The 26491-nt window shown below is 36.8% G+C and overlaps 3 protein-coding genes across 11 annotated transcripts; 1 reads left to right on the top strand and 2 right to left on the bottom strand.

The window, feature by feature from the left end:
• The first annotated feature begins 3893 nt into the window (after positions 1-3893).
• On the top strand, positions 3894-6992 carry LOC110602213 (RAN GTPase-activating protein 2). Of its 7 annotated transcripts, none has more exons than XM_021739672.2 (2): positions 3894-4074; positions 5070-6992. In XM_021739672.2, exon 2 carries the CDS (start codon positions 5085-5087, stop codon positions 6708-6710), a length of 1626 nt encoding a protein of 541 aa, XP_021595364.1. In that variant the 5' UTR covers positions 3894-4074; positions 5070-5084; the 3' UTR covers positions 6711-6992. The 7 variants fall into 7 exon arrangements, with proteins under 7 accessions (XP_021595364.1, XP_021595363.1, XP_021595362.1 ...); XM_021739671.2 differs by having other exon boundaries at positions 5058-6992; XM_021739670.2 differs by lacking the exon at positions 3894-4074 and adding an exon at positions 4081-4518.
• A 1097-nt stretch (positions 6993-8089) lies between these two features.
• LOC110602637 (probable ATP-dependent DNA helicase CHR12) lies at positions 8090-22909 on the bottom strand. 3 transcript variants are annotated; one of them, XM_043950923.1, is made up of 12 exons: positions 22482-22909; positions 21224-21383; positions 20923-21005; positions 20273-20461; positions 19820-19969; positions 13342-13737; positions 11818-12083; positions 11486-11704; positions 10445-10652; positions 10206-10359; positions 9422-10024; positions 8090-9210 (listed from the first exon to the last, which is right to left on the bottom strand). In XM_043950923.1, the coding sequence occupies exons 1-12, from the start codon at positions 22704-22706 to the stop codon at positions 8483-8485; spliced, it is 3381 nt and encodes a 1126-aa protein (XP_043806858.1). In that variant the 5' UTR covers positions 22707-22909; the 3' UTR covers positions 8090-8482. The 3 variants fall into 3 exon arrangements, with proteins under 3 accessions (XP_043806858.1, XP_021595898.1, XP_021595899.1); XM_021740206.2 differs by having other exon boundaries at positions 20923-20987; XM_021740207.2 differs by lacking the exon at positions 22482-22909 and having other exon boundaries at positions 20273-20477; positions 20923-20987; positions 21224-21300.
• A 1719-nt stretch (positions 22910-24628) lies between these two features.
• Positions 24629-26188, bottom strand: LOC110602638 (putative F-box protein At3g16210). Its single transcript, XM_021740209.2, has 2 exons — positions 25975-26188; positions 24629-25833 (listed from the first exon to the last, which is right to left on the bottom strand). The coding sequence occupies exons 1-2, from the start codon at positions 26058-26060 to the stop codon at positions 24897-24899; spliced, it is 1023 nt and encodes a 340-aa protein (XP_021595901.1). The 5' UTR covers positions 26061-26188; the 3' UTR covers positions 24629-24896.
• Between the last annotated feature and the right edge of the window lie 303 nt (positions 26189-26491).

Genomic DNA, 26491 nt, shown 5'->3' with positions numbered 1-26491 from the left:
CTCTTTACATTTGTTGCAAACACTTTAGCTTATTATCATAACAAATGGTATAAAACTCTAAGCTCTCAAGAGCCTAAATCCTTCAAAATCTAAGAGGTGTTCATCTTCGATCTAAAACATTCTACAGAAGCCAAAGTCAAGCAAGCGGAAAAAATCAGTTATGGCCTCTTCTTCCTCACCGTTCTCCATTCTTTTATTTACTGGAAAAAACTATCAAGTTTGGGAAGTGAAAATGAAAGCTTACCTGAGATTACTTGCATTGTGGGCTACGGTAGAAGAAGATCCAGATCGTCCTCCTCTCAGAAACAATCCCACTGTAAACCAAATTCGGATGCATGAAGAACAAGCAACAAAGAAAGATAAAACCCTGACAATACTCCATGCTAGTGTAGTAGACCACATTTTCACAAGCATAATGGCTTTTATAACACCAAATGAGATTTGGGATTATTTGCAGACAGAGAACGAGGCAAGTGAACGTGTCAAGTCAGTAAGGTTAATAGCCTTAAAACGAGAAATGGCAAACATGAAGATGAAAGATACTGAAACAAGCAAGGACTACACAACAAGAGTCCTTGAGGTGGTCAATCGAATGCATTTAACTGGAGCAGAAGTGGAGTAGAGTAGCATCGTGGAGAAAATCTTAATCAGCATACCAGCAAGATTTGAATCCAAAATTTCAGCCATTGAAGAAGTTCAGAATGTCACCAAACTATCTGTTGCTGATCTGATCAGCAAACTCCATGTTCAAGAGCAGCAAGCATGCATTAGAACGAAAAAAAAAGTTGAGGGTGCATTTTTATCTAAATCAAGCTTCAAACCAGCAACTTTGAAGTCCTCAAACAATCAAATCCATAAGCACCAGCAAGAAAGGAAATATCCTCCTTACTCACATTGTCACAAGTCAAATCACCATGAGACCAAATGCTGGAAAGTTGCAAAGTACAGCAACTGCAACAGAATCGAGCGCATCAGCAAATTTTGCAGAAAGAAGGTGCAAAGGTAGCAACAATTGACACACCAAGAAGTCAAGCCACCAGATGATAAGCAGCAGGCTCTTATGACTGATGAAAATACTTCTGAAGAGTATTTATACATGGCTCAAGCAAGTATTTTAAGCACAGGAAAGGAATGGTTGCTGGACAGTGGTTGTAATAATCACATGACTGCATATTCATCCATTTTCTGCAATGTGATTCCAACTTTCAAAACAACGTTAAGGCTTGGCAATGGAAGTATTCTGCTTCAGAGACTGGTGACAAACATATTCATGACATTCTGTTGGTGACAGAATTGGATCAAAATCTGCTCACCGTTGGACAATTCATGAAATGTGGCCATATTCTGCTATTTGCTGGAGATTCTTGTGCAATCACATAGCCTGATGGTGATCTTCTCATGGAGGTACCAATGATCAACAATAGCTTTCTTGTCAATTTTAACTCGACTCCTTCGTTGGCTTCCAAAGTATCCGTGGATCAAACATGGCTCATGCACAAACAATATGGCCATGCAAATTTTAAGTTACTAAAATTATTGTCTCAACAAGGATTGGTGACTTATATGCCTGAAATCTCTACTTGCAATGATGTTTGCGAAAGCTGACAAATTGGAAAACTACATAGAAGGCCATTTTCCAACTTATTCATTATGGAGAGCTGCTGAAAAACTCAGTTTCGTGCATTCTGACATTTGTGGGCCAATGGAGACACCTTCTTTGAGCCAAAACAGGCATTTCATCCTATTTATTGATGATATGTCTAGGATGACCATGAGTTGTTTCATGGCTTACAAATCTCAAGCTTTAGAGATGTTTAAGAAGTTTAAGTCACTGGTGGAGAACCAAAGTAGCTGCAAAATTAAAAGTTTGCGATCTGACAATGGGAAAAATACACCTCTAAGGAATTCAAGCTGTTTTGTGAATAAGAAGGCATCCACCATCAGTTTACTGTTCCTTATTCGCCTCAACAGAACAGCTTTTGTGAAAGGAAGAATAGAACTCTGTTAAACATGTCTCGAAGCATGTTGTATGAGAAAAATCTTCCAAAGGAATTATGGGGTGAGGCTGTTAACCCTCAGTTTACCTTCAGAATGGACTTCCTAGTGTTGCGGTTCAAGGAAAAACACCATTCGAGGCTTGGACAAGTATTAAACCAAGTGCTAAACAACTCAAGGTGTTTGGTTCAGTGTACTATCCACAGAACTCTTTTGTGATAGCAAGTCTGCAATAGCAATAACATGGCCTTGCGAGCTAGCATTGAAGGCCTGAATGGTGATGTTAAAATCTTGGGCACTTATCTCGCCCATTTTTACTTCTGGGGTTCAAAACCAGTTGGCTCAGAATCTAGTATAGACCGTGAGCAAAATTTGCTACACAGGGTTGGATAATTTCTACATCCATCCGCTCCTGGTGGAATTGATAATCCAATGATAAATCCAGTTGTTGAAGGAGCTCCAAGCTTGGCAGGACTTGGAGGTTGTCGTTTGCTTGTGAGTGTCGCTGAAAAGGATGAGCTGATGGAGAGTGGGTGGAAAGGAGAGGTGGAGCTGATTGAAGAGGAGGGAGAGGATCATGCCTTCCATATTTTGAATTATACTGAGAATGCCAAGAGCTTGATGAAGGGCTTGGCTTGTTTTCTTGTCAAGTGAAGGGAGATTTTTCATTTCCTTTTGTTTGAGTTGCTTTGATCTTCTTGCAACTGGTACATCTTTGTCCACTGAGAGCTAATGATTAATTTATAAGAAGAAAATAAGATATCTACCTGAACTTCCAGTTTTATTTTACAAGTTATCCGGTAATGAGTGGATAAAATTTTTGTGTTAAGTTCCGAGAGTACTGGATTGCAGCACAAGACCATATAACATAGTGACTCCATGACAGCTTTGCCTTTGTGGTTGGTGGTTGTTGAATAAAGATGGGGATGGTGGTCCGCCTACTGTCGGAGCCCAACCCCTGCTCCCAGATAACAAACTTTTCTCGTGGTGGCTTTAAAAACTTGAAAAATTTTGAATGCTTGAAAAGGACTCCCTTATTCAGAGTGAATAGATTTTTTGCATGGATGACATCTCATAATCATTATTTCCCTTGAACCCCAATAATTTTAGCATGAAAACATAAAAGTATCACCTTTTTCTAATTAAATTGGTCTCTTATGATTCAACAAAGCTTTGCTACCTCGTATTCTTAATTTCAAAAAACAATGTAGATCGTAATATTTAACATTTAATTACACCAAAACGTGAAAATTGAGAGAATCGACTACTATAAAAATTATTAATTATTAATATTAACAAATAATTTGACTAGCCAATATTTATCCGCGTGATTAGGGGTGATCATTCGGTCGGTTCAGTTTAAAACCGAACCAAATCAAATAAACCGAAAACTGAAATTTTAATGTTTATGAAAACCGAACCGAACCGATTTTGGTCAGAAATCGAACCGAACCGGTCTGATTCGGTTCGATTCTGTTCGGTTTGATCGGTTTTAATTTTTAATAATTTTTTTTATTTTTTACACTTTATTTTTAATATTTTAAAATTTAATTAAAATATTTTAATTTTAATATGATTTAATTTCTATATAATTATCACTAATCGATTCGATTTGATTTTTTTAATTTTTTTCTGATTAAAACCGAACCAAACTGAAATAATTAAAATTTTTAAAATTAAAAACCGAACAGAACTAAAATATATAAAAAATTGAACTAAAATTTTAAATCAATTTGATCTAATTAATTTTTTTAATTTGAATCAAATACTACTCAAACCAAGTGATCCACACTTCTCTTTAAAGATACTATTCAATTTTTATGAACGCGGAACTTTCCTATTATAAGCGCGTTCACTAAACAGCTGAGGAATAGCTCATTGGAGATATGCAATTGGTGTGAACTCAGCAGCGAGCATTTATTTTCCCAAAAGCAACCCCTTTTCCCTACTGCCCTCTCTCTCTCTCTCTCTATATATATATAATTTTGTCAGTGACCGTTCCCTCTTTTTAGCCCATTTTCTAATTTCAGATTTCAAAACCCTTTTTTTTTCCTCCTCAAACCAAACAGAATCACACAGGTACTCTCACTCCCCCCACTCTCAAATGCTCCATTTCTGAAATATCTAGGGTTTTGGTCGGCTCTTGGTCCCCTTGTGCTTTTTGTTTTCCTTTAGCTAACAGTTACGATATTTGGAATGTATGACTTTACTTTTAGATCTGTTTCCTTTGGGGATCTTTTTACGATAATAACACCACATTTCTTAGTTCCTTGGGTCTTCCTTCACATTCTCTCTCTTTAGCTAGGGTTTCTTGGTTTGTATTGTTTTCCTTTCGTTTCTTGTGTTGTATTTCTGGTGCAAATTTTTCGTACGCTGTTTGTTAATAGTTGCAGTTGAGATTCGATAATTTGTTTCTACGCATGTATTGGTGTTCCGACATTTTGTTGATAGGAGCATCAGATTTTAATGGAACTAAATCTCTGGGACAAACAGTTGTCCGCGCATGAAGTAAAATCAATAGTGGTACATAACTCGCACTCACAGAAATACCGAGTCTTCCATTATTTCTACCTGTTTAGTATAGGGCACAATTATTAGCATCCCTTTCCTTGGACCAATGGTTTAATGTTGGTGGAATTCAACCTATAGCAACCCTTACATTTGATTAATTATGTTTTTCAAATATTTTCATAACTTCCTGTTGCATTTTTCTTATTGCTTTAGCAACCATTTTGAGCCCTATTGAGTTTCTGGCGGTCTTCAGTTCAGGCGGCTCTCATTTGGATACTGGTACTGGCTGCCTTCACTCTCTCTCTCTCTCTCTCTCTCTCTCTCTCCTTATGGAGGACTTATTTTCACACAACCGCAGTTCAGGACCAGGATCCAAATAGCTGAAGCTGACCCAACTGTTAGGATTAAGGCTGACTTTGGTTATTTGTCTAGGGTATCCTTAGCTATTTTTATCCTTTATTTACTTTCCCTTATTTCCTTGGGTTTGTTGAATATATATATATATATTTTAAAAAGACTCAACTGAAGAGCAAAGTGCTGATGTTTTGCAGCCCCATCTGTAGGTTCTTTATTTTGCGATGGATGCTGCAACAATGAAGCCGCAACACCGCCCATTTTCAATTAAATTATGGCCACCTAGCCAAAACACAAGGCAAATGCTTGTGACGCGCATTACAGGAAATCTCACTACAAAGTCAATTTTCACCCAGAAGTATGGAACTCTGAGCAAAGAGGAGGCTGAGGAAAATGCAAAAAAAATTGAAGATGTTGCTTTTGTCACTGCAAACCAACATTATGAAATGGAGCCAGATGGTGATGGAGGGTCTGCCGTGCAGCTATATGCAAAGGAGTGTAGTAAGCTAATTTTGGAAGTTCTTAAAAGAGGCCCTGCAAAAAAGGAGGAAAGAGAAGTCCTGGTTTCAGAGGAACCTGCTGCATCCCTTAATAAAGTTTTTGATATATCTAAAGGCCCACGATCCTTTATTGAGGCATCGGAGGCTGAGAATATACTAGGGCCATTAAAGGAACCGGGAAATTCATATACTAAGATATGCTTTAGTAACAGAAGCTTTGGTCCGGAAGCTGCCCGTGTTGCTCAGCCCATTTTAATTTCCATGAAGGATCAATTGAAGGAAGTTGATTTGTCAGATTTCATTGCTGGAAGGCCAGAGGAGGAAGCTCTGGAGGTTATGAATATATTTTCTTCTGCTCTGGAAGGTAGCATTCTAAGGTCTTTGGACCTCTCAAACAATGCCTTGGGTGAAAAGGGTGTGAGGGCCTTTGGGGCACTACTTCAATCACAGAGTTGCTTGGAGGAGCTTTATCTAATGAATGATGGCATTTCAGAGGAAGCTGCACGAGCAGTTTGTGAATTGATTCCTTCCACAGAGAAGCTTAGGATCCTTCATTTCCATAATAATATGACAGGAGATCCAGGGGCTCTTGCCATTTCTGAGGTTCTGAAACGTTCTCCCTTACTGGAAGATTTTCGATGCTCTTCTACGAGAGTAGGCACAGAAGGAGGAATTGCCTTGGCAGAAGCACTTGAGACTTGCACTCATTTGAAGAAGCTTGACCTGCGAGACAACATGTTTGGTGTGGAAGGTGGAGTCGCTCTGTGTAAAGCTCTTTCCAAGCATGCAGGTCTGACTGAGATTTATTTAAGTTATCTGAATTTGGAAGATGAGGGTGCTGTTGCCATAGCCAATTCTCTCAAGGAATCGGCACCCCTACTTGAAGTGTTGGACATGGCTGGAAATGACATAACAGCTGAAGCTGCTCCTGATCTGTCCGCTTGTATAGCAGTGAAGCAGAACCTTTGCAAGTTGAACTTGTCTGAAAATGAGCTGAAGGATGAAGGTGCTATCCAGATTAGCAAGGCCTTGGAAGGTCATATTCAGTTGAATGAAGTTGATATGAACACCAATTCCTTAGGAAGGGTTGGGGCTCGGGTCTTGGCACAAGTGGTGGTGCAGAAGCCCAAGTTTAAATTGCTGAATATAGATGCGAATTGCATCTCTGATGAAGGCATTGATGAGGTCAAGAAGATTTTTAAGAATTCCCCGGACTTGCTTGGGCCCTTGGATGATAATTGTCCTGAAGGAGGTGATGATGATGAAGAAGAAGAATATGGAGAGCATGATGGTGATCAGCATGACTTGGAATCGAAACTGAGTAATCTTGAAGTTAACAGAGAGGATTAAAGATTCTCATAAGTCTCATGGGATTCTATTCTAGCAGAAGTCCCTGGAAGCTAATTAATGAAGGAGAAGATGACAGCATTTTGGACCGACTGTTCTGTGCAATCTTAGAATGCTGACCACAGCAGTGGCTGTGAGCTGCAATTAGATTAGTGGGATCATTCCATCATCTTTTTCGTTAGCCATTTATCTCATTTTGGTTAGTGGGATATCAAGATTCTGTAGTAGATTAGCTAATGATGCTTAGACTTTTTCTTTTTCTTAATAGACATTTTATATTTTTCACATGATATGCTTCTATTTTTTTTAAAAAAAATTTCCATGTGATTTTTTAACATATTCATGGCATGTTCGAGGCTCGACAGGAGAGAGTGCGAAACTTAGAGACATTTTTGAGCATCAATCCATAAGATGCGGCGCGTTGGTTCTTATCGATCAAGGATGAACGAGAATCTGAAAGTTTGAAACTTGAAATTAGACTTGGCTGAGATCATACTTTCGACTTTCCAGAATGGCGGTTACCATCATTTTTCAACTACTTCTATCTCGTTTCTGCATCTTCTAAAGCTTGGAGATGGTTGTAAAAGATCGTCTTCAGTAGTGCCTCCCTATCATTCAGCACACGTTTATAGGAGATCTGATTTGAGATGGTTGGATTTTGCCCAATTTTTTCCCACTCAATCTGGTTTATATCTTTCCATTAGAATCAATACTGGGGCTCCACGCAAACCGTTCACTTGAACCAGAAGTTGTAAACATTAGATGCAGAAATTTGAATCTCGTCACAAACTTTGATTTTAATTACTTAATTCACAATTTCTTATCAATTTTGCTTTAATGATCCTTCACAGTCGCCCTAGACTAAAATGTATAGAATGTGAATTTTAAGAGAATATCTCGTAAATATCTATATTAAATTTATGAAGGCTTTTTCTTTGCTATTAAAATTTGATAGATTTATTTTTTAATAGTAATTTTACTTGGTATTGATTTATATATATATATATACACACACAAGGCACATACTAATTAGTGTAATAATAAAACCAATTAATTTTATTTAACATGTTGATATTAATTGTTATTAATGACAAAAGTGCTCATCCTTATTGTCATTATTATTATTATTGTTATGATATAGAAATTAAGAAGTCACATTCTTTTAAAAAATATAATTATTTATCAATTAAGATAATAACATAATAAGAGTAAAATAAACAAATAAAAAAAATGATTATCGTCCTTCTCACTCTTGAGTAAACTTATTTTAGAAATCAAATTATTATATTTATAAAGATTCCTAACAAAACCCTCTCTCATATACTGGGCATATCACAGTATAGTCTTGCGAGATGGGCATCAACTTCAAATAGATGGGGCTCTTCAATAAAAATAAAAGATATATTTGACAAATGAGGGAAGCATACCATTCTTCTTGATACGTAATGTTACAAGTACCCATAAATAAATAGAAGCTTTGCATTCCCATCTAGTCTGAAGCAGATCCTACAGAGAGCCAATGATGGTCAGAAGTCTTAAATTGGCCAAACGCATTGGCGGCTGCTTTGCGCAAGCCGAGTTGCAGGACGACGGAACAGAGACTAGTTGTGCATAATCAACAGGCAAGCAGTTACAGAGGTCACTTCACAAGCCAGCCACATGTGACACAACTGAAACCCGTTCAAGCCTCGCTTGTTCACATCAATAACAAAAGATAACCAGGGTCAGGGGACCTTTCAGGATTCCCCATTACTGGATTTTTTTTGTAGGCTAAATCAGGCCCAGCTGTTTCCCCTTCCATTGGAATTCTGCCTTCTGGAATCAGAAAATGAACTCTGTATGATATAGCTAGATCTCTTCTTCTTATGGGCATTCCACGTAAATACATGCCCACTCCAATTGTTTCCTCTGACTCCTTGATTTTCTACCCCCTGATATTCAGGATTTTCATGAATTCCTCCGTCAGGCTTGAATCTCTTTGGGGTGGAGCCAATAGTATCCTCACTTGTTCCCTCACTTGCCGTAGGCATGAATTCATTCCTCGATTCCAGAGCCCTTTTTTCTGTTCCAGCACTATTAATAGCTGATTCATTGCCCTCAGATGAAGGATATTCCCGTCTCCTTCCTTTACTTGATAGCTTCGATATATCTTGTCCACTTTCAACAGCCTTCACCCACTGTAAATCACTTAATGTATCAGCATAGGTAACATCCTTTCTTCTCCGCTTTCCCAAGACAGCAATATTATTTTGCTCAAACCCTTTGGCTTTGTCTTCCTTATCAGGTTTGGAATATGCCCATTCGGGCACCTCATGCTCTTCCATGAGACGAGCTCTATAGTTCTCCTTCTGCCTTCTTTCCTTATCCATCCTCTCAAAGATCCGAAACTCTTCTGGTGATCGTGCTGCAAGGCGGTTAATTTCTCTCTCACTTGGCACATCTGTTCCAAGTGAGCTGGTTCCTCTCCGCATTATCTCCTCCAACATCTCCCTTCTGTCCTGGGCTGCACAGTCAATTACATATCATCGTGAACAAGTGCTCCATTAATCCAAAAGAAAAGAAAAGGGCCTTGCAGGGTTGTGTAAAATATCATAATCTTAAGCATGCAACAGATAAGAATACTTTTGACAACATACAGTGTATGAAAGTAACTAATTCCACAAACAGGTAAGATATGATGGATATTTCTAATTAATTGAATGACATTAGCATACCCGTGGATGTTGTATTAAAAAGTCCTGCCTGGATTACTTTGGCATCAATTCCCATCTTCTGTTTTGCACGGTCCAAGATTACCTCTTCTATTGATCCCACACTAACCAACACAAAGACCCTAACTTCCTTCTTTTGTCCAATACGATGTGCACGATCCTCTGCTTGTTGGTCCATTTGAGGATTCCAATCACTATCAAATATTATTACAGTATCAGCTGTTTGTAAATTCAAACCGAGTCCTCCAGCACGTGTGCTCAAGAGAAACATGAAATAAGGAGAATCAGGCGCATTGAATTGTTTTAGTAAAGTTCCTCTTTCCTCAGTTTTTGTGGAGCCATCAAGTCTAAGATACTTATAATCACGTAGTTGCAAATAAACTTCAAGGATGTCCATGAGACGGGTCATTTGTGAGAAAAGCAGCACTCTATGGTCTGTTGCTCTAAGTTTTGGGAGTAAACGATCAAGAAGTTCAAACTTTCCAGAAGCTCTCATGATTTCTTCCCTGCGCCATATATTATATTCTCCAACAAAAAGGTATGGGTGGTTACAGCACTTTCTGAGCTGCATGGATAAGTTCTGTAGACTTTTTGATTTCCCAGAGCCTGCAAATTGTTGTTTACATAGCAAGTTATGTTCCATGAACTAGCAAGTGCTAAGACACTTGATGATAGATAGCAAAGCTTAGGTTGTTTTTTTTTGTGTGTGTGTGTGTGTGTGTGTGTGTGTGTAATGTGTAATGTGTAATTTAATTTCATACAATGAGGTGAAAACAAAGATACAAACCAGTATGTAGACCAACTCTGCCCATTTCTGTAACTTGCTGATAATAAACTTTCTGCCATGCAGACATATCACATTTCAGTATAACTTGGGACTTCCCAGGGAGATATTTCTCCACCTCATCTTTTTTCCTCCTCAATATAAATGGCCTAATAACCTGAGAAAAAACAGGAGATAAATAAGGTTAATTATGTCCTAAATGAATATTAAAGACTTCCAAAAAAGTCATAAGCAACACCTACATGATGCAAACGCCGAATGATCAACAACTGCTCCTCATCAGTGAGCGTCACATCACCTCTATCTGCGAAAGGAGCATTGAACCACTCCTCAAAGTTCTGAACTGAGTTAAAAATACTTGGGAGGAGAAAATTAAGCAGAGACCATAATTCTTGTAAGCTATTCTGAATTGGAGTTCCAGTTAGTAGAAGTCTACGTTGAATCTGGTAGCTGCATACAAGTTAAAATTTAGTCAGAAAGCTTTTATCATATTTTTCCAAACATACATACAGAACAATATTGGCCTGATAAAAATAAGGTTACAAGTCATTGAATTAGTCAGGAAGCTGTTAATTTCTGCAAAAGTATATTTATTTCTGACAAAAATATACATAGAACGTTATTAGGGCCTGAAAAAAAATGACACAAGTGACCTTAAAGCTACATTGGTAAAAGAAAAAAACAACCACACAAAGTAAAATAGGAAGCATTATCATATTGCTGGGTAGATCATAATTTGAATGTTATTCATATTTATTTTCAATTTTGGACAAAAAAGATCAGAAATGCCAGTCAAAACCACAAAAGAACAGCAAAAGAAAAAAAAAAAGGAAATGGGAACAGTCCACCTAAATTCCTTATACTGCCTGAAAATCCGGCCAGTCAGAAGTGGAACTGGAATAGATCCTCTGTCCTCAGGCAGTCCACAAGCAAAAATAATTGCTCCTCCAACAAAATTTCATTGCAAAACACGTTATAATCCAAATGCATTTTTTGCTATCCAAAAACCACCTTCAGCACAAGGCTGGGCAGCCAGTAACATGATTAAGCATCACAATTGACATAAAGAGGAAACTGAACTGGTTAAGTACATGCCATAATTCGAAGAAAAAAAAGCACACTAACATAAGCTAAGACAGATTGTACAGTTGTGCATGGCAAAGAAAAGAACTTCGGAAGAGATCCATTTAAAACTATTGAAAGACCAAAAGGAGAGCTCTTCATGACAACTTCAAATTTTAAAATGTAATATAAAGCAAGATTGTGTAGATCTAGCACTGTACCCGGACAGAAGAGTTCGTGCAAGAGCACACTCATGATTCTTTAATCGATGCCCTTCATCAACAATCATGTAAACCCAGTAAATTTTTTTCAAAAATGCTTTATCTCTCATGATTAGATCGTAATGTGTGATCAACACATCAAAGTTTCCATCTCTTGACAACTGTTCTCTCAATGCCTTTCTCTCGTCTAGACGCCCATCATAAAGAACAGCTTTAATCCTGGACCAGGAAGAAAAGTGAGCAATTTCAAAGCAAACGGTACATGCCATGCATGTACCAGCTTTGGCATCCAAAGAAAGACATTGTAAAATCAAGAAATGCTTTCCACATACTCGTCCTCAGGAACCCATGTTGAAAATTCATTGATCCAATTAGGTAGGACAGCCTTTGGAGCCACTATCAAGTATGGCCCACAGACACCTTTTTTCTCCTTCAGATATGCAATCAATGAAATAGTTTGTATGGTCTTCCCCAATCCCATCTCATCAGCTAAAATTCCATTTAAATTGTTGTTGAACAGAGAGAGCATCCATTGAAGTCCTTCTAACTGGTATGGTCTTAATTGTCCACCTTGAAGCATGGATGGTTGCTCCATTACCTGATTTACAATATAAATCAGTTAGATGCTCAGATTAGCAACAATTGCGAGTTGCAATTTTCATTACGCAACATCAAATATTTACATAAGAACAAAATAACGTTGACCCTCCCAGCTCTAGCTAGGCCACATGGGAAAGTAGGCTGAGGCAGCTCTTGTTTGCGTTCAAAGGCATGCATGCCAACTGCCAAGTATGATATCTTTGTGGGGAAGTAGACCAAAGCAGTTTTTGTATGTGTTTGAAGGAATGAGTGCCACGTATGATCCCGTTCATCTTTTTTCTTATTTTGTTTAACATTTCTTTCTCTCTCTTTCTCTTTCTCTTTCTCTTTCTCTAGATTTAGCTGATACCCAGATACAAAAAACTAACAACACACTGGCAACCTCCAATTTTCCTTCGTTAATCACTCTAAATCAACATCTAAAAGTATCCATTTTTATCCCTCTTTCTCCACTGATCAAACCTCTCAAAACTGGCCCTACATTCTCAATATTTAGTTGCTGAATATAAAACATGCACCATGGCCTTCTTCAATTCATCAGATTTTTGCACAACTTTATTTTTGCAAGCCCTACCACTCCAAATCACTGTAGAACCTTAGATACCTCATCTAAAACCCAAGCCTATTACAAGGAAAGCCCAGATTCCCTAATCAATCCTCACATTATTCACATACCTCCAACTTGACAGCACTCAAGGCTGGAATTAACTAGCTCTCCAACTTGACAGCACTCAAGGCTGGAATTAACTAGCTCATCATGACTACTTGTCAAAATAACGAAAATTTGTCCAACTGGAAAAATGATCCATACAAGTAAATAATGTGTTAATCTCTAGTAAAGGGGGGAAGGCTGCTATTCAAGATCGAACTCACTTAAACATGATCTCAGAAAGGACTACGAGGACATAACCCTAATGCACATTAGTTTCTGTTACAATTGAAACCAGGCACCTGTGTCTAGAAATTCCAATGAGTTAAACCATTTTAAAGGTTGACTGATTGGCCAAGATAACCTTAAAGAAACTGTTACTATGGAACTGCCAATATAGGGTTTGATCCAAAAAAGTTTTTGCAAGCACTTGCAATATCTCACTCTCACAAGGCTTTTTTTTGCACACTAAATACTATGACAAGAGGTTCAGTTATTGAAGAGAAATATCAAACTACCAACTTTAGACCATGGAAATCAACTAAAGAAGACCTGCATAGAAAAAGTTGAGTTGAAATGGTGCAGAGAGTAAGGCTTTCTTGTTTACCTTCTCCTGAATTGAATGAATGGCTGAGTTATACTGTCGCTGACCTTCAAGTAAATCACTACTGTCATCATTCCTATCAGAATCAATGATGTTAGCATCTTCCTCAGGAGGTGTATCTCCTTGGCTTTCATTCCTTGAAGGGTCCAATTCAGGAGAATCAGATTCTGAGTCTTTTAAGGGTTCAATGCCATCTGCATGTTTTCCGTCTTTCTGGCGCTGAACTGCAGCCCCCAAATTAACAAGGAGTTTATTCGTTTCTTCAAGAAGCATTGTAAGTCGCTCATTCTTGCTCTCCTTTACTAATTTCATATAAGCTTCTTGATCATCTGCTTTCAGGGCTTGGAACCTCAGTTTTTCAGCTCGAGTAGCACGCTGCCTTTGCCTTCCATGCCATGCCTACAATAGACATTTATAAGTTACATTAAGAAAAATAATGATCAATCAAGATATTATACCTTACACCTACAAAATTTACTACTATATAATTCCATATTGTAAGTGATGCGTAGAAAGAATCAACTTAAATAGACTAACTTTCTCTTTTTAATATGTCTCAAATTGTAGGCCACTTTCTCTTTGAGAAGGTAGTTTTATTTACTAATTACTATGTATAGGCCAATTTCTTTTTAAATAGTAATTTATTTACTAATTCACTAAAGGAGCAATAGAGTAACATATAAATCTTTTAATTTCTAAAATTAAAATTAATTAGTTCCTAGAATATAGTAACAAAAAATCTTTTACTTTTTAAAGGAGCAAGATAAGTGCCATATTAGGAAAGATTAAACAAAATTTATTGTTTCAATTATATTAACTATATCTTCTTAAACTATGTGAAAACAGAAGTATGCCAATCTTTATGAGACAAGAGGGAATACTGGTATTAGTCAAGAATGCTTTAAAGTAGCACGTGATTATTAATCCTTTCCTTTTAGTTATTGTTTTTCAAGCTAATGGGGCATCTAACTGTTTTGACATCCATCTGCCATGTTAAGCATTCTCTTCACTCAAATGTAAAGATATTGTTGACTCATTTGCTGATTTTAGGGATATGATTTGATTTAATTAGGATCTTTAATCATTTCTCTTTAATTATTTATGTAATTATTATTTGATTATTTGCTTATTGTCTAGTCATAATTTTTTGTCTATAAATAGTCATATAAACCAACTGTAAATATTAAGAGTGAAATACAAGAATACTCTAAAATTCTCCGAAATTCTTTACGGTATCAGAGTTTTTTCCTAATTTTAAAGTTTAAATTCAATTTTTCCTCTTTAGGTTTCAAAATTCTAGATCTACCTTTTTGGTACTAACCCACCTAAGAACCTTCCCACCTCTCACCGCCGGCACCAGGAGAATCGCCGGACCGTCGCCGGCTCGACTGCTCAGCTTCGACGCAGGAAAACCCGCGCGTGAGGCTCACACGCCCTCCCTTCCCGGCACATGAGACATTGTTTGACACTGCTTCACCTCTCTAATCACTCTGGCGATGATTTCGACCATCTTTCTGGCCTTCCTGTGCCACTACCCGGTCTTTTGGTGATTCGGTTGGGCTCTCTTGTGTGTCCAACCTTGGGTACTATTCTTTCACAGTTCATTTATCTTTACCACGGCAAAAGGTAAAAAGGTCTCGATTCCTAACCCTAATAATCCTTCCTCGCAAATTAGTCCCGTAAAACCTGATGGAATCAATTATCTTGCTTGGTCAAGGCCTTGTTCGTTGTTTATCAAGGCTAGAGGACTCCAGGACTATGTCACTGGTAATAAGAAGATGACTCTTTTACTCCCATATTTGAAACAAATTTTGTTATTTGCACACTCAATGTTAAATTATCATTTGTCTTTCATGTTCCCCGTTTTCCTGTCAACCTTTTATCTGTCAGTGCTATCACCAATACTTTTAATTGTAAAATTGAATTCTTTCTTGATCATTATGTTATTAAAAATCTTCTCATAGGTAAGAGGATTGGCAATGGTAGGCTGCATGATAGCTTATACATATTAGAAGATGATCTAGATTCTCCGATATCTTAGGCCTGTATTGGAGAAAATAAAGATGTCAATCAGGAAATAATATAGTGGCACAAGAAGTTAAGGCATCCATCATTTTTTGTCTTAGAAAAATTTTATTCTAGTTTGTTTGCTAGAACTCATTTTGATTCTTTATTTTGTGATACTTGTGAGTATGCTAAGCACACTAGAAACTCTTATCCTTTGAGTTATAATAAAAGCCAAATTCCTTTTGTGACTATTCATTCTGATGTTTGGGCGCCTATTCAAACTGTCTTCTTATCTGATAATCGATGGTTTGTCACCTTTATTGATTATTACATTCGAATAACTTGGGTCTATTTGATTAAAGCTAAAAGTAATATCTTTTCTTATTTTCAATCCTTTCATAAAATAATTTGTACTCAATTTGATACTAAGGTGAAAAGTTTGAGAACCGACAATGGAAGAGAATACATGAATTGTAGTTTTTTTGCTTATTGGGAGAATAATGGGATAGTACACCAAACCAGTTGCCAGACCAGTTGTCCTTATACTTGTACTCAAAATGGCAGTGCTGAAAAGAAAAACAAGCATCTATTGGAGGTAACTTGATCTCTTATGTTCACCATGAACCTTCCCAAAGCATATTGGGGAGATGCAGTCCTTATATTTGCCTATCTTATCAATATAATGTCCCTCAAGGCCCTTGACTTTATGAGTCCTTTGGAGGTTCTACAAGGGAAAAATTTATACATTATTCTACCAAAAGTATTTAAATGTGTTTGCTTTGTCCATACTAGTACAGTGGGTGTTAGAGTGTAAACATAATCTGTACATAATCATAGGAGATTACATAGTCATAGGCTAATTGATTGATAGAGAATTCTTAAGAGTTGCCTTAACAAGGTCTTGTAATCTGTATATATACACATACTTACTTCAATGGAAAAATATACTGAAATTGCCCAATTATTCCTTATCTTATTACATGGTATCAGAGCCATTCAAGTAGAGACCTAATTTTTTTTTCCTCTCCCGTTGAGTTTTAAATTTTTTTTGGAGACTTAAGGCTCCTGTTCTTTTGGGGTTACCCATTTAGGGTAATATTTGTCTCTCCTTGCCCACCTAGGGAGGACGCCAGAGTCGCCTTGTAGTCCCCTTATCAGATCTGTGATTCGTTTGCTGCTTGGGTGTTGGGTGGTGGCATATTTGATACTGTTCACGCTGGGTACTGTTCACGATGGCTACTGTTCACTAGGTTAGGTTTTGTTATATTTCTTTAATTCGTTTGAAGGTATAGGAATATAGGGTTTTGGCTTATGGTGATCCAGAGAGGTACAGGAGATTGGTTGGAAAGCTGAACTACCTTATGGTGATGACTCGGCCAGATATTGCTTTTGCAGTAAGCGTTGTAAGCCAGTTTATGTCTGCACCTACGATGAAACATTGGACCACTCTAAAACAAATTCTATGTTATCTAAACGGAACTCCTAGACTCCATATACTCTATAGTGATCATGGGCATACTGCACTTGAGTGTTTTTCTGATGTTGACTGAATGGGATCCAAAAGTGATAGAAGGTCGACTAGAGGCTACTGTGTATTTATTGGAGGAAACCTAGTGTCTTGGAAAAGTAAAAAGCAAAATGTGATATCCAGATTCAGTGCCGAGTCAGAATATAGGGTCATGGCTCAATCCACTTGTGAGATTATGTGGATAAATCATCTGCTGAAGGAAGTTGGTATGGATGTTGCGTCACCCGTGAAACTTTGGTGTGATAATCAGGCTGCTCTTCATATTGCTTCCAGTCTAGTATACCACGAATGGATTAAGCATATTAAAGTTAATTGTCATTTCATCCATGAAAAGATTCAAAAAAATTTAATCTCCACCAGTTATCTGAAGACAGGAGAGCAACTAGGTGATCTACTCACCAAATCTTTAAATGAGCCTCGAATAGAATATCTTTCTAACAAGTTGGGCATGATAAACATCTATGATCCAACTTGAGGGGCAGTGTTAGAGTGTGAACATAATCTGTACATAATCATAGGAGATTACATAATCATAGGCTAATTGATTGATAGAGGATTCTTAGGAGTTGCCTTAACAAGGTTTTGTAATCTGCATATATACACACTTACTTCAATGGAGAAATATATTGAAATTGTCCAATTATTCCTTATCGTATTATAGCGGGAAAGTTGGACTCCAAGGCCCTTAAGTGTGTGTTTGTTGGGTATTCTCCGACACAGAAGAGATATAGTTGTTATCACCCTCCATCTAGAAAATACTTTGTCAGTATGGATGTTACCTTCTAAGAAACTGAATCCTACTTCAGTACCATCCTCTCACCTCTTCATAAGGAGAATAATGAGCAAAGGAGATGATCCCGAATTCTGTGATTTTGAATGATATGGTTCAACAAGAGAGTTCAAGTTCTAGTAGAGAAGGGGAGATGTTTAATCAAGGGGAGAGAATTGGACGTTTGGACAAGCCAGATTTAAAGAGGTATTCGAGGAGAGACAAGGCAGAAGAAGCCATTATGCAGTCTACTCAGAGTCAAAAATCTTCTTCTGATGAGTTACATGCTCCAATGACTTAAATAAACCTACTGCATAAAGAAAATGGATCAGATCTTGTACTAAATACCCTATTTCTAACTTTATTTCTTATGAATCCTTGTCTCCCTCCTATAGAGCCTTTGCCTTATCTATTTCCTCTGTGTCTATTCCACAGGATTGGAAGGAAGTTCTTACAGATCCTAAATAGAAGGGAGCAACGATTGAAGAAATGAAAGTATTGGCAAAAATAAGACCCGAGAAATTGTCACTCTCCCACCTGGGAATAACTTATTGGCTGTAAATAGGTGTTCACAGTGAAACACAAAGCTGATAGTACAATTGAACGATTTAAGGCCAGATTGGTTGCTAAAGGATTCACCCAAACCTATGGAGTGGATTATCAAGAGACATTTACCTTAGTTGCAAAAATGAACTCAATCAGAGTTTTATTATCTTGTCCAGCCAATTTAGACTTGGACTTATAGTAGTTTGATATGAAGAATATTTTCCTCTATGGAGATTAGAGAAAGAAGTGTTCATGGAGATCCCTCTTGGGTTAGTTGATGAGAAGACACAAAGAAAGGAGTATAGTTTAAAAAAGGCTTTGTATGGGCTAAAACAATCTCCTAGAGCTTGATTTGACAAGTTTAGCAGAGCCATAATGTCCTTTGGTTACTAACAGAGCAATGCTGATCACACTCTGTTTATTAAATATCACAAGGATAAGATCACCCTTCTTATTGTCTTTTTATTGTATATGTTGATGATATAGTGGTGACAGGTAATGACAAAGGGAAAATGACTTAACTAAAAAAATTGTTGACTCAAGAATTCGAAATCAAAAATCTAGAAAAACTACAATATTTTCTAGGTATTGAGATGGCTAGATCAGAAAAAAAAATAAGCACATTCTGAATCTTTTGGAAGAAACTAGTATGTTGGGATGTAAACCAGTAGAATCTCCCATTCAAAGTAATCACAAGATGCAAGCAGGAACTGGTGAGTCCGTGGATATTAGAAGATACTAGAGATTGGTAGAGGATGATTTATCTCTCACATACTCGACCGAATATAGCCTATGTTGTTAGCTTAGCCAGCCAATTCATGCATGACCCTCACGAGACTCATATGCAGGCTATACTTCGCATCTTGAAATATCTAAAGTCTGTGCCAAGGAAAGAGTTTCCTTACTCCAAATATGTCACCTCCGAATTGAAGCTTTTATAAATGCAAATTAGGCGGATCTCTTGATGACAGGAGATCCACCTCTAGCTACTGCACAATTGTGGAAAGGAATCTTGTCATCTGGAGGGGCAAAAAACAAAGTATTGTTACTCGATCAAGTGCTGAAGTAGCATACAGAGCAATGGTCCAAGGTATGTGTAAACTTTATGATTGCCCGAGAGAGACAAGATAACTTTGTATTATGACAACAAAGTTGCAATCAGTATAACATAAAATCCAGTCCAACATGACCGCATGAAACACATTAAGATTGATCAGCACTTCATTAAAGAAAAATTAACTGACGGTACCTTGAACTTAATTCACGTGACTTCTACAGGGCAATTTGTAAATGTGTTTACTAAAGAGCTTAATAATAAGATCTACCATAATCTGTTTTGCAAGTCGGACATGTGCAATATTTTTGTACCAACTTGAGGGGGAGTGTTGACTTATTTGTTGATTCTAAGGATATGATTTGATTTGATTAGGATTCTTAATTATCTCTGTAATTATTATTTGATTATTTGCTTCCTATTTAGTTATAATTTTTTGTGTATAAATAGTAATGTAAACCAATTGTAAAGATTAAGAGTGAAATATAAGAATACTCTAAAATTCTCCAAAATTCTTTAGATATATAAGTGTGAAAAAAATAACATAAAGAACAAAAGAATAGAGGCAACAACATACCTGGACCCCATCATTCCTTTGCTTCCTGCGCTTAAAAGATGCCTGAACTTGCAATTGGAACTCTCGAACTGCATTAAGTATTTCTGCAAAAAATTTTCTTTTTCTCGTCTCTATATGGTTCCTCTCTTCTTCTTCTAACCTTGATAGCCTCTGCATCAATTTTTTCATTACATCAGGCATCACACAGCATGTAACTCCACGCTTGACACTCAATAGCATTATTTTTTATCCTTAGTCATTTGATGTATCTTTTTATCCAAAGCTCCTAGATTGCCAGAATAGGGAGCAGCACACTCCTAGTACTATCTACCGTCTAGAATAACCTGATTCACAAGCTCCCCCTTTAGATGTGAGTCTAATTCAGGAAAAGAAGTGTGCATATGTTTGTGTGACTATGAGCAAGAGCGGAAGAAGGGAAAAAAAGACAAGAAGAATAGAAGAAAGCATAATAACCTCCACATCCCGTTTCTTCCTGAACTGATCATCAGCTTCTGTGGCAAAAGCATCTCCTATGCCATATAAAGGTCGACGCAATCTCATCATACCCCAGTCAAATAACTGCTTATCAGGAGATGCACAATTCAAGCGAAGCCAATACTCTGAACTCACTTCAGTTCGTACTTTCCTTTGCAACTCTGCTAGCTGCCAGAAAAAAGTCCTTGCTCAAGGACAAAACAAATGTCATGCTTCAAACCACCAAAGAAAATAAATATACATAATTTTCTACTAACACATCAATCAGAAAGCTTCTTTAGCAGTAAATCTAGCAAAATACCAAAAAAAGAAATCAGTCACTTATAGTTAGCTAAAGTTAGTTTGGTTTTAGGTTTCTCAAAGACTTCTACATGAGACCATTCCCAAGAATCAGAAATAAAGTTTATCATGTTTCTAGAAAGAGGAGAAAACAGGAACCTACATTTAGACTCTAAATTGAATTCTCAAACAACTAGTTTCTTGAACAAATTTCATTCCACCAGAAAACAACCAAATGCAGTTCTTATAATCAATTCAGGTGACAGATTTTACTCTCTCAAACAAAAACTTATGAGCAAGAGGAAACTTGAATACACTTTATACCAGCAACTTTAACAAATCAAGTTTACCTTTAGTCCATAAAGTTCAAGTAAGCACTTGGTCTGCAGGTCCTCCCCTCTGGTTGAAGGCAGTTCTGACACAAAACATAAATCTTTTAAATAATTATTTCCAGAGGTTGTCAACCACAATGTAAATTAATGTACAAAGATACATAAAAAATTATCATAATAAAACCATTAGAACACTACTATTAACACAAAAGCAGCCACCGACATGTGAATCTTTCAACAAGCAAGCATTATCTTATTATTGCTTTATGAAAAAGCAGAAAGAATGAATTAAAATTTCCCATCATTACAAGACTACTACCTTCAAGTTCATGTAAGCGATGCAGAATACGGCCTTGATATCGTTTTTCCCTCGATTCCCCCAATACAAAACCTGACATGCAGTTAGGCCTTTGCTTTACTATTGCATCCTCCAGTTCAGTAATCAAATCTCCTTCCATAGGATTCCCAGGGTCATCTTGCTGCAAAAATGTTAAATTGAAATTCCAAAAACAAATCAGAGTGACATCTACAAATGGATACCAACTTCAACATGAAATTCAAACTATATAATAGCAAGAAGATAATTAAGGAAGAAAAAAGCGAAAGAAAGGAACTCTTACATAAAAAGAATTAGCTTTGCATTTGGATGTAGAAATTTGAAATGTGAGATATAAATTTGATAATGTACAGGTATTTTTATAATTTCTTAACAGTCATGAATTATTGATTAAGCCCACAGATGATAAAAAGAAATTTAAAATAAAAACAATATTTGAGCCTGGCTTCAAAATGTTCACTAAGGTGTTACTTCCACTTCAAACAAGTTCTGAACTACATAAAAGATGAAATATTTATCCATAAATCTAATCACAAATTCAACTTTTATTCAAATAATTGACACCAAACTTTTAGCAAAAAAGAAAGACATTAAACAGATCTCTTATTGAATCCTTCCGTACAAATATAGTATAGAGGGACCAAAAAAAATTCAAGCTTTACAAGCTTAATAACTATACAATTACAAACAGTAGAAATTTAGAATCAAATGTAGCACCTGAGATACATAGAGGTAGTTATCAATTACAGACAACAAATAAAAGCTATCAAGCACAAAGAAACTTAAAATTTCACTTCAACCAGAAAGAAACCCAAAATTTCATAAAGCCTCTTCCCCGCCCAAATTCAATTGAGAAAATTATGGCGGCAAGGGTTAGGAACGGGTGTAACTTAAGTAAAAAAATCCCTAAAATCATCACAATCGTACCATAAAACAACCATAGATAACAAGAACTGAGGCACAGACAAAACTCAATCCACAGTTCACAAGAATCCATCATCCCTGAACAACCCTAAACTCAAAATATTCCTCATATAGTAGAAAATTCTAGTGCTAAAATCTTAAATTTCTCTCCAAGGACACAGAATCCGGATAGCGACACACACAATTCAGAAAAGGATATCCGAATAACGCCGCCAAACCCCTCAAATTCACAATTGAATCCAAACTAAACCTTATAAACCCCTTCAATAGACAAATCCAGACCAAAAGAACAAAATAGTATGTCAAGAACACGTACCGATTCGTCCTCATCGTGAGTCACACCGTCCAGAGTACCATTGTCTACATTTTGGGGACCGGAATAGATGGAATAGACGGTGTTGAAGAGGTCGGGAGGAAGAGGGAGGTCCCGAGAGACAAAGTTCAAAGCACAGATCAGAGACTTTGTCTTCTCCAAGTAGTCTGAAGAGAGTTGTGGCTCCTGGAGGTGTTGATGTGGGGGGTGGTCAAGCTGAGCCACCATGGCGGGAATGATTTCAACGGTCGTTTTTTTAACGGTATTTGTTATGAATAGGATTAAAGGATGTAAAACATTAGACTACACTGGTTGGCTCGCCCTCTATAATTCGCTTCTATCTTTGGGTTTGGCAAAAAAACCTTCCCTTCGGCGTTTTCTCTCTTTTGGTTTTGTGTTAGGGGGAGGAGAGATTGAGGCCGAGTTACGGTGGGCTATTATTTCTTTATATCTGTTTTGACCAAACACGTCTTTATGTTTTTTTAATTGACAAATTTGCCCCTGCTGGTATATTTTTATAGCCATTATGCCCCCTATGTTTTTACTTTATTCCGGCAAATCCAGCATACATAGGCACACACCGTCTTCTAATTCGGAAAAAAATACAAATTTCTCGACAATAATTTATTAGGATTATAGTATTATATTATTCAGCAAATGTATTATTATTAAAAACGTTTATCTATAATTTTCTCTATGAAGGTTTTATTCCTAATTATAATTAAAAAATCATTACAGTTTCTATATTAAAAAAAACGTATTTACAAATATGTAAATATTAACATAACAAAATTTATGCCATAATAAATAAGCAAATAATATCTATGAACCAATTTTGACGTAATATAATTAAATATGGTAAGATTTACACGATTTTTTTAACTTTTATTTTTGTGAGATTAATTATGAGACATGACAATTATGACTAATTTTGAAATTAACGCTCCAGATTGAAACTCCTCCTCTTAGAATCAGTGACTAATATTATACTAAATTATTTTTATAATAAACTTTTTTTTTTGAAAACATAAGAATTTAATTTTAATAATATGAAAATTAAGCTAATAGCTTGCCCTATCAACTAAAACTTTTAACTTGAAAAGTAAGGCTGATTTATTAGTGTGCTCAAATAATCATTGAATCACTTGCTCAAATGTTACATTTTAAAGATTCATACAACAACAGCGAGACTAATCAGTGATTACAGGAGACCTATTCAAGATTAGAGAGAGCCTATGATTCTTTTCTCCTATAGCTGGAGACATCGATGTCGAAATTTAGTTGAAGATGGTTTGTGTTTTGATCTATCTCGTCCTTACAAGGGTTTATGCTGAGAGCTGGTTCAAAATATTTGTCTATGTTGGTGATATTGATTTGTTAGTGCTTACTAAGCGTTACAAGTTAGTCAGCTCTTTCCCTCAACTAGTAGCTGGCATTTGATCTCTTTGAGTCCCCTGAAAATAATTGAAAACATTGGTTTTAATGTGATTTGTGGAGTTCTTATAGGTTTGCGTCTGATTTACTCAGCCATGCAATGTATGTTTAGCACAAATTGTGTTTCTCTTCTAATAGTTTTAGTTTGATATACCTGCAGCCGGCAGCAACAACATTGACAGCTTCAGTTTTGCTTTGCAAACACCAGTTTAACTTGTAGGATGGCGTTTTAAGCAGTTGGTAATAAGATTGCTTTGTTGGACCTAGAAGAGGGAGAATATGTCAAGTACCCACTTAGAATCATGTCTTCTTAGAATCATGTCTTCTTAACGTTATTTCGGATGTATAATTTCATTTCAGTTGCAGGTATTTGGGATAAAGATCTAGGATTATTAGTTAGGAGGACGGCGCTAAAATTTGAGCTCTATTTCTAGGGTGGGCTCATTCCTTATTATGTTACTGCAAACTTTGACTTTAATGCAATTTGCATTTACGATTAAAAACAAATTAACAAAAATATGTTTTTATGATATTTAATTTAAAATTAATTGGGTTTAAAATTTTATTGATGTTCAATGTACATGTATATACACATGACACTAAAATTTGCATATGCACAGATGATATGCAAAAAGGGAAAGAAACAAGATCTTACTACTAAGCAGTAAAATCAAAGTCTCCTGCTTAATAGGATGTTCCCCAGAATGCAACATTAATCTTCTAATAAATTTAGGGGGCTTTTTTTTTTGAAAAAGAAAAGGCAGATGCTTATAGCATACAGATTATAGAAGCTACATACAGAGCAAGATACAGGCAGGCAGTAGCTACAGCAGACTCTTGCATTGAAAATGTAAGGTGCAGATGAAGATGAAACATCCAAAATCCTATTACATCTTTCAGCAGTAACAGCAAGTTCTACATCTTCAAATACTTGGTCAAAAGAAAACATAATAAAACTCATATAGTTGCCTAAGACAAAGGAGCTCAGTCTATATCATTCATCCCACGAATGCTGTTAGGTGAAATTAGGCTTTCAGTGTAGACAATAGCCTTCTGATAGTGGCCATCTCCGAGGCCTTCAATATGAAGGTCATGATATCTTTGTCCGTCATACATCACAAACCACTTGCGCATCACAGAGACTACAAGTTTACCACTCTTGGTGAAGCATTTTGGATGCAAATGATAATAAATTCGAAAACGAGATTCTTGATTTGAGATTTTGGGGATGGTCATCATTTTTGTCCAAATCACTCTCACCCCACCATTTTCTTCCTTCTCCTCCTTCATTACCCACAGTGTTTGTTCATATTGGCGAAATACACAAACCGAATCCCCCCAAAGAAGTAAGTTCAATTCAGCCACTACAACAAATTCATCCTCTTCCTGAAACCAAATAGGCCGAGAAATGGATGGATCAAAAGGAGGAGGAGAAACCTCCCTAAATGTTTCGTCTGATAGATTCAGACATATAATTCGATCTGCGAATGTGTGGGACTTGCTAGCAGCCCAGTAAAGACATCCATTTGCAGGAACCCCCTCATAGAAAAGAGAGTAAGGTAACTCACCAAGATTTCTCCATAAGCTCGTTTTCATTGAAAAAATAAAAACTTGTTTTTCGCAGAAACTCACCACTTTATAATCATCGATGCTCGGATCGAAACCGAGCCCGCATACTCCCCCGCAGACGCCAATCTCCTCAGGGAGGGGTATTGTCCTACAGTCCCCAATAGATGGATTCCATAAAACAAGGATGTTATCTTCAATGGATAAACAGAGCATGCCATGGCAGCAACCAGTTTTGATCTCGAAAGGTTTTCCTCTGATCAGAGGACAATCAATCGCCACAGCAACTCTGAAAGAATCTTCTTGATGCCCACCACCGAAAGAATACAATTTAGATTCCGATCCTTCAGTTTCTCTGCGATTGTTATAAGAGAGAATGAGATTGCTCTGGTTGTGGGGGCAAGGTGAAAGAGGATCGCAGTCGAGATGGCGATAAAGGAGCCGGTAAGGGAAGCTAGGGTGGGTGATAAAGTGAAGCCAAGGATTCGATACACACCTGAATCGGACCAGAGATTTTAGCGGCAGCCTAGAGAGGATGTCAGAGACGAGATCAGCGGGAAGATATTTGGCTGCCACCGTCATGTCTGATCGATCAGAAGGATGAGGCTATTGCTAGGCGTTGTCGAGGATTAAAACAGTGTCGGAAACTCGGGGGGACAAGTCTCAAAGAAGCAGCATCAGATGTCATGTGGAGTTACCGTGTAAACAAACAAGCCATGTTAAATTCCATAAATTAGCGATCATCCAATTGCATTCACCATTTCAATAATAATAATAATAATAATAATAATAATAATTATTATTATTATTACTCTGAAATTCAATAAATAATAGGTTTAAAATGTATTTTAATAAGTTTGATATGGTGTGTTCCCTTACTTTCTTTATTCTTTTTTATCTTTTACAGATGTGTAACCGCTGTTTTGCGTTTGTACCCTTCTGCCACAATTATGTTGGCTATACGTATGAACGTATTGTGTCTTTTTTCATCGTCAAACGACTATTTAATTTCA

The sequence above is a fragment of the Manihot esculenta genome, chromosome 15, assembly GCF_001659605.2.
Source record: "Manihot esculenta cultivar AM560-2 chromosome 15, M.esculenta_v8, whole genome shotgun sequence".
In the NCBI taxonomy this organism is placed as follows: domain Eukaryota; kingdom Viridiplantae; phylum Streptophyta; class Magnoliopsida; order Malpighiales; family Euphorbiaceae; genus Manihot; species Manihot esculenta.
This window is presented reverse-complemented; position numbering and strand designations above follow the sequence as displayed.